This window comes from Chelonoidis abingdonii, chromosome 7, assembly GCF_003597395.2.
Source record: "Chelonoidis abingdonii isolate Lonesome George chromosome 7, CheloAbing_2.0, whole genome shotgun sequence".
Taxonomy (NCBI): Eukaryota; Metazoa; Chordata; order Testudines; family Testudinidae; genus Chelonoidis; species Chelonoidis abingdonii.
In genome coordinates, this window is record NC_133775.1 from 75,337,190 (window position 1) to 75,351,739 (window position 14,550).

At 51.3% G+C, this 14,550-nt stretch overlaps 1 protein-coding gene across 4 annotated transcripts in view; it reads right to left on the minus strand.

The window, feature by feature from the left end:
* Window positions 1-1,189: 1,189 nt before the first annotated feature.
* CXXC5 (CXXC finger protein 5) overlaps window positions 1,190-14,550 on the minus strand; it is a 105,325-nt gene continuing 91,964 nt past the window's right edge. For 3 of the 4 annotated variants that reach the window (XM_032777702.2, XM_032777701.2, XM_075068054.1), the window contains exons 3-4: window positions 3,980-4,060; window positions 1,190-3,553 (exon numbers count right to left, since the gene is read on the minus strand). In XM_032777702.2, coding sequence (XP_032633593.1) covers window positions 3,983-4,060 — 78 coding nt within the window. In that variant the 3' untranslated portion in view covers window positions 1,190-3,553; window positions 3,980-3,982. The remainder of the gene's footprint in view (window positions 3,554-3,979; window positions 4,061-14,550) is intronic. The other variant, XM_032777703.2, reaches the window with a different exon arrangement.

Genomic DNA, 14,550 nt, shown 5'->3' on the forward strand with positions numbered 1-14,550 from the left:
CGGGATGCTATTTGAGCCACGCTGAGGGCCCCGCTGACCATCTCTCGTGCTGCGACAGGGACCGAGAGCGGTGGTGGAGCCAACAAGAACGAGAGAACATGCAGCTGGTGCTACCACCTGTGCCTGTCAAGCTGCAGCCAAGCCAATGGCTTCCCCTGAGTCTCCAATGCCAGGGAGTGGGGGGGAGGAGAAGCTCAAAAAGCCAGGCCAGAAAGCATGCGCCATGTCCCTGGCTCCAGCCCGGAATGCATCAGGGAAGAGAATGATCATTATAATTAATGACAGTGGGCATGGACTACTCACTCGCTCAACTGTGGGTTGATTCCCCTCCCCTGCCCCCGCAAGCTAGCTAGCTAGCAGCTCCAAAAATCAAACACCTGTATGGTAGCCAGATCCGTACACTGCTGCTGCACCATCTGCAGGGCCCGGCCTGTGCCAGCTGCCTCGCACAGGGGCCGTGGGAGGGAGACCAGGAAAGGGAAAGAGGCCCATAATCCACTCGGCAGCATGTCCCTCCCTCTCCCCCATGGCTCTCAATTGTTGTCTCCCTCTGAAGCTGCCCCAATATGGCTTCCAAGGCTGAATGTGCTGGGCGCAGCCCAAGCACACACCAGGGCTTCACTGCTGGGCACACCTCTAGCCGCACGTGTGTTTTAGCAACGCGCGCCCCATGAATATTAGCTCTGCTGGGGGCTAAAAGGTGCTCCGCAGAGTGCCCCGGGGCCTCCGTGTCCAACAACAATCACAAGCACGCCAATCCAGAGTAACGCTCTCGACTGCCTCTGCATTTACACTGGTCTCACTGAGCTCAGGATTTGGCTCCATGACTGACCCAACGGCAGGCTGTGGCATGAGTGACCATCCCTCTGCAGCATCTGCTCCCATCCACCCTGGAGCATGGGGACACAGGGAGGGAATCAGGGCTCAGAGAGGTATGTGGGGCATAGTGACTCGCAGCGCTACTCATGGGGTGAAGCAGCGTAGGCCGCACCCCAAGGTTGGCTGTCCTTAGCTCCTACTGCGTCCACCCTCCACGTGATCTAGCGAGTGACCCAGGCTGCAAGCCGCACACACTTGTTAATTATCCCCAAAACAGACTCACCCCTTCACAAGTGCAGAGTAAATTTGTTTTATTGAACATTCAGCTATCTAAACTTACTCACTAAAAAAGAGTTCCTGTTTCTAAGCATCCGTTTTATCCTTGTCTTGACAGAACCAGTCTAAATACAGTTATCTGTGGCATGATTGCATTGTTTTACAAAAACAAATGGCATGAACTGTATGGATAAACTCTAGGCAGGTCTAGCTGGTCAAATAGTCCCACTAAGGGAGAGAGTTTTTAACCAAATGACTGATATGATTAAATACGATGAGATTGAACAAGTGGTGGCATTGTTCCTGTTGTGTTTCCTGCCATGGCATCAGGGGCTCGGGACCCTAATGTGTTGGGCACCACTGGAAAAGCCTGCGCACTTATGGGTGGCTGGGTTGGGAACTGCTCCTGAAGCAAATAGCTGTGAATGTCTGGACCTTGCAAACTGTAATGGTAAGGAGGAGAGACCTTGGTGCAGCTGTTTGTTAGGAAGGAAGGAAGAAAAAAGATATTGGCGCAATACTGCTCTGGCCAGATCCCACTCCCAGTGGAGTCAAGGACAGCCTGTACATTGACTTCACTGGGAGCTTGATCAGGTCCCCAGCATCCATCGCCAAAGCTGGAGATCTGTGATAAGGGACCCAAGAAACAGCATTACAGTCCTGCTCCTCGTGCAACTTTGGATCCAAGCAGGGTGGGAAAGGGCCAAAGGCAAACACGAGAAAGCTCATGGGTTGGACACAATTTATTTCATTTGATTCCTCTTTCAGAAACGCACCATTCACATATTACAATATGTCCATGAAGATGGGGCTGTCAACACACTCAGTGTTGACGCATCTCTACTCCCATTGTGGCCAATGGTTACCTAGTGAGAGGCAAATTCTAGGCAAACACTGAATACTTCTGAAAACAACACCCATCATTTCCAATCAGATTCGGCCTCAATTTACACAAGGGACTGTAGTGCCAATTCCATCACCTGGTACAAGTCATCAATTCCCCAACAAACTCACCACCACCACCAACCCTATGTCAGTTTCCAAGGAGTCTGTAGTTGGGTTGTCCACACGCTACCTGTAATGAAAATTCTAGTGATCAAGCCTAGCACAGTTTAGTTTAGACTCCTAAGTATATAGTAAGAAACCCAGATTTAACACAGTATGTATTTTGCAGAACATGTGCTATTCAGCTAACCAGTTAAAAATGTAACATATGCAACCTTAGGGGAAAAAATGATTGATTGCTCCATTTGCACTAGCAAACATTTACAATTCACTCATTTATTTTTTAATCTGCTGATAAAAAACAAAAGCAAAACAAAAAAACTAAAAAAATACACCCCAAACTCTGAATGCCAAGAAAGGCAAACTTAGGAAAATGCCATGACACAAGAAGTGACATATTCAAAAGGGACATTTTTTTACGTTTTTTTTTCCACAACTGCGTGCAACAGAAATGGACAGAAAAAAACGAGATGTAAATCATGACACAAAACATGCATTCATTTTATTCACAAAACAGCCTGGATCGCTAAAACATTACAAACAGCATTTCAATTTACTGATGTAGAGAGAGCTGGAGAAATGGGGATTTGAACATAAGAGAAATATTAGCTTTCAGAACTGCTTCAGCACAGGTCCTGCAATTTTTATTAATTTTTCTTTTAACTTCAGTAAGTTTATAAAAATGATTTCTATAAGTAAACCATTGCAATTAGGATCTTGTTTCCCCTGTATGCAGTATTTCTTGTTCTATATTAATAAACTAACAATGATTTTTTTCCAAGACTGCTCATTTTGCAGCAATTTTTCTTTCATCTTTAATACCAAGCTTCTTGCTGGTTAAACTTACACATGTGAATGGTTAGGAAAAGGGATACTACATTGTTTTAAACATATTCTCATTTATAAACATGAAGTTGAGGCATTCTAGAAACTATCCACTCTATTTTATGATGGGAAATAATCAAATAAAAAGTATAAATGAGGGTGTAATTAAACAACTGTGCTAAATTACAGTAGTGCTTATTAGTAACTAGATTTTAAAAGGTTACTGTAAATTTACATTCTCTACACAAGAACTGCATCTTCCACACATAAACAACATCAACACCAAAACACAAAAAGAAACTGATTGTCCATACTCTGTCTATTAAGTCTTGGTACTTTACAGATCCATTTTTTTATTATTATTTGAAAAGCAGTTAAATGTTTTACTAGGACTTGAAGATGTTAAAACAAACGCAAAAAATATATATATATAAAAACAGGAATGAAATCTGCGAGAAAATATTTTTGGTTCTAAAGAGACACAGGTGCATCCATTCATTTCAGCCAAAAAATTCCTTGCCTGAGACAACACAAGCAAGCAGTGACATTGCACTTGGATGACAGAGCTTTGGAATTCTCATTCCTACTGAAACCATCTGAATGCAGCTCCTGTAGGAAGCATCACCTTCTGGAAAGAAAGAGAAAAGAAAACAGGGACATGTTAAGAGTCAGGTGCATGTGGGAAACACAACTGCTATTAAATACGTCTGCTCTGCACACAACCCTTGGGCCAGTAACAGAAATCTTTCCTCATGAAATCAGTCCCATTACTCCTCAAGGATGAAATCCCAGACCAAGGTCCCGCTTAAGCCCAAATGAGGATGGGTTTGCAAAATCTGGCCCTGCGTACAGGTTGTTAGGCAGGGGAGGGGGTCCCCAAGCAGCACCATGTTTATACTAAGGACCTTGTCAAAGAGGTATTAGCCTGCAGTAATGCTAATACAATCAACTGGGTAAGTTGATTAAAGGCAGCTAAGTAAAAGCAACATATGACAACATGCAAATTCTGTCTGGAGTGCACTGCCCTCCCTGCTGGGGCACGTTTGGCACTCACATTTCAGTGTCTTTGGGGTTCTGTTACTATACAGCTGGACTTGTCCTGCGGGGGAGACTTACGCCTTTTAGCAGTTGCAGCCTTTGGTGGGGGATAAAAAGAGAAAGAAAAGTCCACACAAAAGAGGAAAATCTGTATTGGATGGGAGATAACATATCTGCTTTGTAATGCAAGGAGGGAGGGAACAGCTTAATGTAGGGGATCAACCCACTCCCCCCTTTGGAACACAATGCACAATTCCTCCTGTTTCAGGCTGGCCACTTCTCCCTCAACCATCCCATTGTCTGCCTGCTGATTAGGGCACAAAGGGAGCCAGCAACTGCTAAGGAGCCCAGAGTGCTACACTGTACCAGGGTGCAGAGAGCTCTGCCTTCACTCAGTAAGTCCCTCCCACTGTCCTGGAAGGCTGGCATACCCTGCAGCCCCCAGGCACGATCTGGAATGGAGCTCACCACCCCTGACAACCAGTGGGCCAAATCCTGAGCCAAAACTTTCAAACCCAGCTGCCTCAGGTCAAGCTCCTAAATCCAAATGACAAGATTCCCAAAGGTGCTGAGCACCCATCAAATCCTATTGATATCAATGGGCACTGCAGGTGCTCAGCTCCTCTGAAAAACAGGTTGTTCCTAGATAGTCCTAAATATGGCTCTAAGAAGCCTAACTTTAGGCCTCCTGGCTTTGAAAATTTGGTCCCCAAGGAACAGGATCCAGCCTTGCTCAGGCAAACTCCCATTCACTTCAGGGAGACATCTGCTTGAGTGTGCAAGAAGTGAGGGCTTCAGGATTGGGCCCACTGAGAAAGGCTCAGCACACCTCAGAATTTGGGCTTGTGTTTGCACATTAGTAACTGGTGAGCATGTTGGCCCAGAGGCCTTCTGTTCTTTACAAGAGCATCTTCTGCAAAGTTCTCCTTAGCCTCCTCTAGCCTGGGAAACGCAGCGGGCATTGCCAGTTCTGCTCAGAGCCACGTTCAGCCTGTTTCTGGAGCACGGGTCCTGCCTGCGCTCTCAGCGAAGCTGTGGTCAGCTGCTGCTGTCCTCCACTACAGGGAAATCCCCTAGTGCAGACTCAGCCTGTAGGCGCTTTAATAAAAAAATTGTGCATTTCAAAGGCAGGAAAAGAAAGAGTTGGCCTAAGTCTGCTCCGTCACATCTGCACACAGATTTCATAACAGTCAGCTGGGCTAGTAACTGAAGCTAATACCTTGGGATCATGTTTTCCAAACCCCACATTTCTGCTGCATCTTTTAAACCACTCCTTACAAAGTGAGATTCAGGTGACATCTACTAATTAGCGTTCTCGTTTCAAATGAATAGCATTTCACTGGCAGTCACTCTCAACATCTCTGCCCAGCTACCACACCCACATCTTCAGTGACGGAAAGGGAGGTTTGTTTTCAACCAGAGGCAGAACGGTTACTATTTGGCTTTCAGTGCAGGTCACACCTCAACCCTCGTTTCCCGCTGGGCGATGCCACAAGGTTAGGGTTGTGATATGGACAAAAGAACCGCTTGGCACCAAGCTGAGACCCAACAAACTCACTATGCCTGAGAACTGCCTGACCTGGCGCTGCAACATCGGTTTTTAATATGAAGAAAGGAAGCGTGCCTGCCAGGGAAAAGGATATTTCCTCCACCCACGAGGGCTCATCTTAGAAAGGTTTCACTCAACAGACCGTGGGGGAGGGAAGGAGCTACAGAGAATGCTTGCTCCAAAAGGGCATCTGGAAAAACAGCTCTGTGATTGTTCCAGCTGTCCACTTACTGTTCCAGACACAATGGAACAAGCTCCTACTTCCCCTGTGTCTGATGTAGATTACAATGTCCGGCTTCCACTGAGTCGGATATAGAAAAGGCAGGCCAGCCTTCCCAGTGCAGCTGGCACGGCAAGGTAACTTTCCTTTACAAAGCTACCCTAGCCTCATGCTGATTGCTGAGCCTGCCCCAAACCTCCCCTTCATTTCAGGCCATTCAAAAACAGGCTACGCTGGAGCACTTTGGGAAATCAGCAAATTAGAAAACGAGGGACAGAGCCTAAGATGGCAGAAATGAGCAATGCAAACGGGCCTTTCTGGGCACCTGTCAAATAACACGCGCATTGAATCATGGCTCATGCATCCACATTTAAATGATAATACCTAGTGTTTGCTGTTCAATGGTAACATGCTTTACCAGAGAGCTCACAAGCATTATCACCCATGTTACAGATGGAGAAATGGTGGCACAGAGAAAGCTGGGACTTGCCCAAGATAAGGAACAGAGTAAAGACTAGAACTATGTCTTCTGCCAGTCGGAGACCTTACTCTCTGAACCACATGACCTTTATTAAACCCCATCACTTAAAAGGGCAAACTAGCAAGAGCTCAGCTTTACACCACAGTCTCTTGCATTTATGTAGTGTCCGGGAAATGCAGCTAGTCTATAGTACCGTTCCAGTACTTAATACGGGGTTTGATGGGAAAGAGGAGGAATGTCTTCACACAGCACACAGTCAACCTGTGGAACTCCTTGCCAGGGGATGTTATGAAGACCAAAACTATAACTGAGATTAAAAAATAATTAGAAAAATTCAGGAGATAGTTCCATCAATGGCTACTAGCCAAGATGGTTAGGGAGGCAACCCCATGCTCTGAGCATTCCTAGCCTCTGACTGCCAGAAGGAGGGAGTGGACGACAGGGGATGGATCTCTTGATGATTGCCTGTTCCGTTCATTCCCTCTGGGGCACCGGGTGCTGGCTGCTGTCGGAAGACAGGATATTGGGCTAGAGGGACCACTGGGCTGACACAGTATGGCCGTTCTTATGTTCTTATTAATTTCAAACTGCAAAAGGCATGTGAGCTGGCAGAAATTAATTATCTGACCTAGGACACTGGGGCCAATACCCTGGTTCTTGCAGAATGCACCATGGGATCTTTAAGCAGCCACAAATGGTCAAGTCCTCTGGTTTACATCACCTCTGAAAGGCAGCTCTGGCAACGTTGAGGGAAAAGCGCTGCACATGGGGTATCCTGAACTATCACCTGCTGATCCTTGGGTTTTGCTTCCAAGTTCAGATCTGGTTTGACCCTTCTGAGATCCTACCGCATCACAGCACATGGGGAGAACCAGCACACATCAGAGGAGACCAGTTTTGAGTTGCACCCTTTAAAGAAGAGACCATCAGGGAGACAGCATTAGCTAAAGGAACTGAACTGTGAAAGCTTTTAGAAGCTCACATTGTGATGAGGACCCACTGGTGAATGATACACAGCAAGACAGAGGAGTGTTCACCGGGATTTCAGGTCTTCCAGCCTGGATACTGAGGGAGATCTCCTACTCAAGAGGCTTATGCTAGGCACTGCCTGCTATAAAGGCAGCAAGACAGGAAACTTACCAATGCCAGATGTAACTTGCTAGCACGTCGAACTCCCCAGGGGCAGCGCAGGGATTCTGAGCTGGTGGAGATGTAATGCAGGAGCCAAATGTACCACTTAAATCCCTCTCCTTCAGTTCCTGCATAGCCAAGCTGGCTGAGGCTACTGATGGGGAACAGCAGGTTCCCCCAGGACAACTATGAAGTGCTGCAGCAGCACCCAAGTGGACGAGGACAGGGTGGGCTAGTAAGGAACAACCATCTTCACCCCAAACTGGTTCACTGGCGCAAACACATCCAGCCTCTGGCAAGGCTTTACACAGTGTGTGTGTCGGGGAGAGAATGACCTGCCCTACAGATAGCCCCCCTTCCTCCACTCCTGCACCCTCTTTTTCTGCCCAGGAGAAAGCCGTGGTATTTTTCCAGAGAATGGTTTATTAGAAACCTGCCGGGGCCTGACATGTACCACAAAATACTCTACGGTCATCCTGACATGGCGCGACTGCTGCTTCCATCCCTGCAGGCAAGGAAGAAGCGGGATAGGTGTTAGGAAACACTGGCTCCTGATCAGATCTAAGTGGGTTGTCCCCAGAGTCAGCAGCTGGGTTTTCCCCGCTTCCTCTCAAGCATCTGATAGAAACTATTGCCAGGGGCTGCATATTGAATTAGATGGACCAATAGGCTTATCCAGCAGGGCAATTCCTATGTTGCCATAAACCCTGAATCAGGTAGCTGCCTGTCCATGCACACTTCCCTGACTGCACTAATCTCCTGCTGGAGGAGATGGATGCTAGGAAAAGCACTTCAACAGTACAGCACAAAAAGGCAAACTGATGGAGGAGGCTCACAGAAGAGGCTGGTGCAGTCTCTTGAGAACCAGTGCCCTTTGCCCAGGACTTGGTGGGAGAACGCTTATGGCAGCAGCAAGTCAGCATGATGGGGAATGTCAAAGCATATGCTGATGATGAGCCATCCCGGCGCGGAAGCTGCAGGCACTCAGGGCTGCATGTTCATAGGGGCCCCAGCACAGTGTCCATTTTTGTGCCGCTAACTTCTGGTGTGTGCAAAACTCGCACACCTTTCAGCCCGAACACTTGTGCGGGCAAGTGTTTGTATGGGCAAAGTCACTTTGGGTTGTTTTATCTCCTCTGTAGATGTGGACCTTGGGGTTTGGCTCCCCCCTTGCCAGCCTCAGGAGGAAATCTGGACTCTGCCAGAGCCCAGCTCGGCAGCACCTTCTTCCCTGCCATACAAGGACAGACAAACCAGAACTGAAGGATCTGCCCAGGCACAGGAGCACGGGGGCCCTTCAGGGACTGGATTTATGTCCAAAGTCTGGACAACTGCCAACTTGAGGCTCAGGTGCCACCAGGGATTTTCAAAGTTGCCTCGAGAGGAAGGACTAAGCATTTTCCTCTAGCCACAACTCACCCCGCTTTGGGGATGGGGGTTCTCTTCTTCTCAAGCTCCATCCAAATGCAAACACTCAAATGGCTGCACAATACAGGACAGAAAAGACGGTTACTCACCTTTGTAACTGTTGTTCTTCGAGATGTGTTGCTCATATCCATTCCAATTAGGTGTATGCGCGCCGTGTGCGCGCTTGTCGGAGGATTTTTACCCTAGCAACACCCGGCGGGTCGGCTGGGCGCCCCCTGGCATGGTGCCGCTATGGCACTGAATATATACCCCTGCCGACCCGTCCACTCCTCAGTTCCTTCTTGCCGGCTACTCCGACAGTGGGGAAGGAGGGCGGGTGTGGAATGGATATGAGCAACACATCTCGAAGAACAACAGTTACAAAGGTGAGTAACCGTCTTTTCTTCTTCGAGTGATTGCTCATGTCCATTCCAATTAGGTGAATCCCAAGCCTTACCTAGGCGGTGGGGTCGGAGTGAGAAACTGCAGAGTGCAAGACTGCCAAGCCAAAGGCTGCATCATCTCTGGATTGTTGTACCAGGGCATAATGAGAGGTAAACGTGTGTACCGAAGACCATGTAGCCGCTAGACATATCTCCTGGAAAGGCACTTGAGCTAGGAAGGCGGCCGACGAGGCCTGGGCTCTAGTCGAATGTGCGGTAAAGTGGCCCGGAGAGGCGTGAGCAAGGTCATAGCAAGCCCGGATGCATGCCGTCACCCAGGACGAAATCCTCTGGGAAGAGACGGGTTGCCCTTTCATCCGGTTCGCCACCGCAACGAAGAGTTGGGGGTTTTACGGAAGGACCTCGTGCGGTCAATATAGAAGGCTAGCGCCCTACGGACGTCCAGCGAGTGCAACTGTTGATCACTACGTGATGCGTGGGGCTTGGGGAAGAAGACCGGAAGAAATATGTCCTGGTTAAGGTGAAAAGACGAAACCATCTTGGGGAGGAACGCAGGATGTGGGCGTAGCTGCACCTTGTCTTTGTGGAATATTGTGTAAGGCGGGTCCACCATTACAGCCCGAAGCTCTGAGAGTCTCCTAGCCGATGTAATGGCTACAAGGAATGCCGTTTTCCATGATAAATATAGGAGGGAGCAGGTCGCCAAGGGCTCGAACGGGGGCGCCGTAAGTCTTGCCAAAACCAAATTGAGGTCCCATGCGGGGGCGGGGCGTCGCACCAGGGGAAAAAGGCGTTCCAACCCCTTGAGGAACCTCGAGACCATAGGGTGGGAGAAAACGGAGTAAGCGCCTTCTCCGGGGTGGAAGGTGGAGATAGCCGCTAGGTGTACTCTCAAAGATGATAACGTGAGGCCCTGCTGCTTGAGATGCAAGAGGTAATCTAGTATCGCGGGGATGGGAACCCCGGTAGGTGCTGCATTCCGCCCCTGACACCAGCAAGAGAAGCGTTTCCACTTGGCCAAGTATGTAGCTCGAGTGGAGGGTATTCTGCTGCCCAGGAGTACCTCCTGCACCGGGGTGGAGCAGCGCAACTCCGCTTGAGTTAACCAAGCAGGAGCCACGCCGTAAGATGGAGGGATTGCAGGTCTGGGTGGAGAAGTCTGCCGTGGTCCTGCGTTATTAGGTCCTGATAGAGGGGCAGGGTGATCGGGTTGGCTATGGAGTGGTCTAGCAACGTGGTGTACCAATGTTGCCTCGGCCACGCGGGGATGATCAGAATCAGATAAGCCCTGTCCCTGCGAAGTTTCACGAGAATCTTGTGCACCAACGGAAAGGGTGGGAAGGCGTAAAGCAGGTGGTTCGACCAAGACATTAGGAAGGCGTCGGATATCGAGCCCGGGGCGAGGCCCTGGAAGGAGCAGAACCTCTGACACTTCCGGTTGCTGTGGGAGGCGAAGAGGTCTATGTGGGGAAAGCCCCACGTCTGGAAGATCGAATAAACTACGTCTGGGCGAAGCGACCACTCGTGGCCGAGAAATGACCTGCTGAGCTGGTCTGCTAGAGTGTTCTGGACTCCCGGAAGGAAGGACGCCACTAGGTCTATAGAGTGGGCTATACAAAATTCCCACAGTTGGATCGCCTCCTGACAGAGGGGGAGAGAACGAGTCCCTCCCTGCTTGTTTATGTAGTGCATCGCGGTGGTGTTGTCCATGAGCACTAGAATGCAACGGTCCTGCAGATGATGAGGAAGGAAGGCCTGGCAGGCAAGGCGGACGCTCGTAACTCCCGAATGTTTATGTGCAACGTCAGCTCCTGGACAGACCAAAGGCCTTGCGTGCGACAATGCCTATGTGAGCTCCCCAGCCAAGAGACGACGCGTCTGTTGTTAGGGATACAGACGGTTGTCTCGGGTGGAACGGCATGCCTCCGCACACCAGGGAAGGTGTGTCAGCCACCAGCTGAGGGAGCCTAAGACACTCTGAGGAACCGTGACGACCATGTCTATGGCATCCCTGTGTGGGCGGTAAAATGGAGGCCAGCCAGACTTGAAGGGGACGAAGGCGAAGTTTGGCGTGCTTGGTCACGAAAGTGCACGCAGCCATATGGCGAGGAGGCTGAGGCAGGCACGGGCGAGGTCGTCGGGAAGGACTGAAGGCTTTCTATGGCGGCGACTATTGACCGAAACCGGGATAGCGGGAGGTAGGCTGTTGCGAGCGTGGAGTCTAGAACGGCTCCAATGAATTCGATTCTTTGAGTGGGCACTAGAGTGGACTTGCCTATATTGACCATGAGGCCCAATCGCTCGAATAGGTCCATGACGATGGCAACATGTCTGGAGACCTGAGCCTCGGAGGTCCTGCGGATGAGCCAGTCGTCTAGGTAGGGGAAAACGCAGATGCGCCGACGACGGAGGGAGGCGGCCACCACAGCCATACACTTCGTGAAGACGCGTGGGGCAGTGGAGAGGCCGAACGGGAGGACCGTAAATTGGTAGTGTCGATGATGTACCATAAACCGCAGGTACCGTCTGTGCGGAGGGATAAATGGAGATATGAAAGTATGCATCCTTCATGTCGAGAGCAGCGTACCAGTCTCCCGGATCCAGGGATGGGATGATGGTCCCCAGGACACCATGCGGAACTTCAATTTCTTTAGGAAGACGTTGAGACCGCGGAGGTCCAGGATGGGTCAGAGACCTCCTTTTGCCTTGGGGATTAAGAAGTATCGGAGTAAAACCCCTTGCCCCTGAACTCCTCCGGCACCTCCTCTATAGCTCCGATTTCGAGAGCGTGCGGATCTCCTGCGAGAGGAGTTGCTCGTGAGAGGGGTCCCTGAAGAGGGACGGGAGGAGGGGGGGTGGGAGGGAGGGGGCGAAAATAAACTGGAGGTGGTATCCAAACTCCACCGTGCGGAGGACCCAACGGTCTGATGTTAATTGGACCACGCAGGGAGGAAGGAGGAAAGATGATTGGAAAACTGGAGAGGATTCCGGGAAAAGACTGGTGCTCTGCTCTCGGTCGCACCTTCAAAAGTTTTGCTTTGGTCCCGCTGATGGTTTGGTGGGACCATTATTTTGGCCTCCTTGAGAGCCCGACTACCATCTGCGGTTTCTGCGACCCCGCCTCCTACTAAAGTCTTGTCGAGGTCAGGGCGGGGGGTAAGGGCGCCGTGGTTGGGCCCGGAAGGACCTGCGTTGGGTCTGCGGGGTATGCATCCCAAGGGAACGCATGATAATACGATTTTCTTTTAGACTCTGGAGTCTAGGGTCAGTTTTCTCTGAGAAAAGGCCCTGGCCCTCGAACGGAAGGTCCTGAATAGTATGTTGCAGCTCGGGGGGTAGACCCGAGACCTGCAACCACGAAATTCTCCGCATCGTAATGCCGGACGCTACGGTTCTAGCCGCCGAGTCAGCAGCGTCAAGAGAGGCCTGTAGGGAAGTTCGAGCTACTTTCTTCCCTTCCTCCAGGAGGCTGTGAAATTCTGGCCGGGAGTCCTGTGGGATCAGTTCAGTGAACTTACCCATTGCCTGCCAGGTATTATAATTGTACCTGCTGAGGAGGGCCTGCTGGTTAGCCACCCACAGTTGAAGGCCTCCGGCGGAATAGACTTTACGCCCCAGCAGATCCATCCGTCTAGCCTCCCGCGATTTTGGGGCAGGGGCTTGTTGGCCATGACGCTCTCTCTCATTTACTGATTGCACGACCAGAGAGCACGGAGGAGGGTGGGTATAGAGATATGCATACCCTTTGGAGGGTACCATATATTTTCTTTCCACGCCTCTGGCCGTAGGAGGAATAGATGCTGGAGACTGCCAAATAATGTCTGCTTTGGTTTGGATGGATTGAATAAATGGCAGAGCCACGCGAGTCGGGGCATCTGCGGATAATATGTCTACGACTGGGTCCTCCACCTCCGGAACCTCCTCTACCGGCAGATTGATATTTAACGCAACTCGCCGGAGAAGATCCTGGTGGGTTCAGAGGTCGATCGGGGGCGGACCTGATGCTGTTGTACCGGCTACCACCTCATCTAGCGAAGACGACCATGACAGGCCCGGTACAAGTGGCTCATGCTGGGGCTCCTGTTCCAGGGGAGCATCAGAGTCCGGGAGGACCTGAGGGCCCTGTGTCAAAGTCGAAACAACCGTATCTGCCGGAGGAGGACAGCTAATAGTGGCCTCCGGTGCCCGATGGTCTGAGGGGGCGGACCGAGATGTAACTGTGGGTTAGGGCGTCCAGAATGACCACTGCGGAGCTTGTTCCATGCCCTGGGCCTCTGGGAGGACGCGTCTCTGTGGGTCCAAGTCCCCGTAGACAGCGTTGTCATCGTGAGAAGACCCCGATGGATGTTGAGATGGCCATGGCGGAGCCGAGAGGCCGTGAGGCGGACCCCTGTGAGCCAGGTACCGGACATCGTGCCGCACCAGAGAACGGTACCGGGAGTCGTACCGGTGCCGAGAGGGAGACTGGGACCTGCGACCAGCGCGGTGCCGGGAAGTCGACCGGGATTGAGAAGGTCGGTGGTAAGAGCGACTGCGGCGGGAGCCGGGAGCTGGACCACCGTGCGGAGTATCTGTCCGGAGATTGAGACCTGGAACAGTGCCGCGAGTACGACCGGTACTGAGAAGGGGATCGGTACTGGGACTGCGAGCGGCGCCTGGATCTGGACCGGCGATGAGAACGGGAACAGTGCCAGGATCTCGATCTTGAACGGTGCCTGCCTGCAGCTTCAGTGGAGGGTGGCCTGACCAGAGCAGGCTTTCCCACTGATGTAAGAACCCGCACCGGTGGTGCCGGGGGTTGAGGCAGGGTAGGCTCCGTCAGAGCAATAAGTTCCCTCGCCGTCGAGAAGGTCTCTGGCGTAGTGGGAACGAGAAGCTCAACTGAGGCACGTGCCGGGGAGCTGTTGCGCACCGGACTCAACGTCTCTTGCGTGGCCAGAATCAACGGTGCCGATGCTGCCGGTGCCGCGGCAGGTATTGATGCCGGGCGACTCGGCTGTGGTTGGTGCTCAGACTGCTGTGGAAGAGTCGTAGCTGCGGGAGCTTTAGCCTGCTTGGCCCGCGAGAAGAGGGAGCGGTGCCGGGCTGTCTTCTGTGCCGGAGACGGCTGGTGCCGGGGTGTTCTGACGATGCTGGCGTTCTTCGGTGCCGATGAAGCACTCCACCCCGGCGCAGGCTGTGCGGCACTCGGTGCCAAGGTTAGAGGAGCGAGGGCCGCTTCCATTAAGAGCTGTTTTAAATGAGAGTCTCGCTCCTTTTTTGTCCGCGATTTGAATGATTTACAAATGCGGCACTTATCAGTCAAATGAGATTCCCCCAGACACTTTAGGCAGCGGTCGTGGGGGTCTCCCGTTGGCATCGGCCAACGGCAGGCCGAGCACTGCTTGAAGCCCGG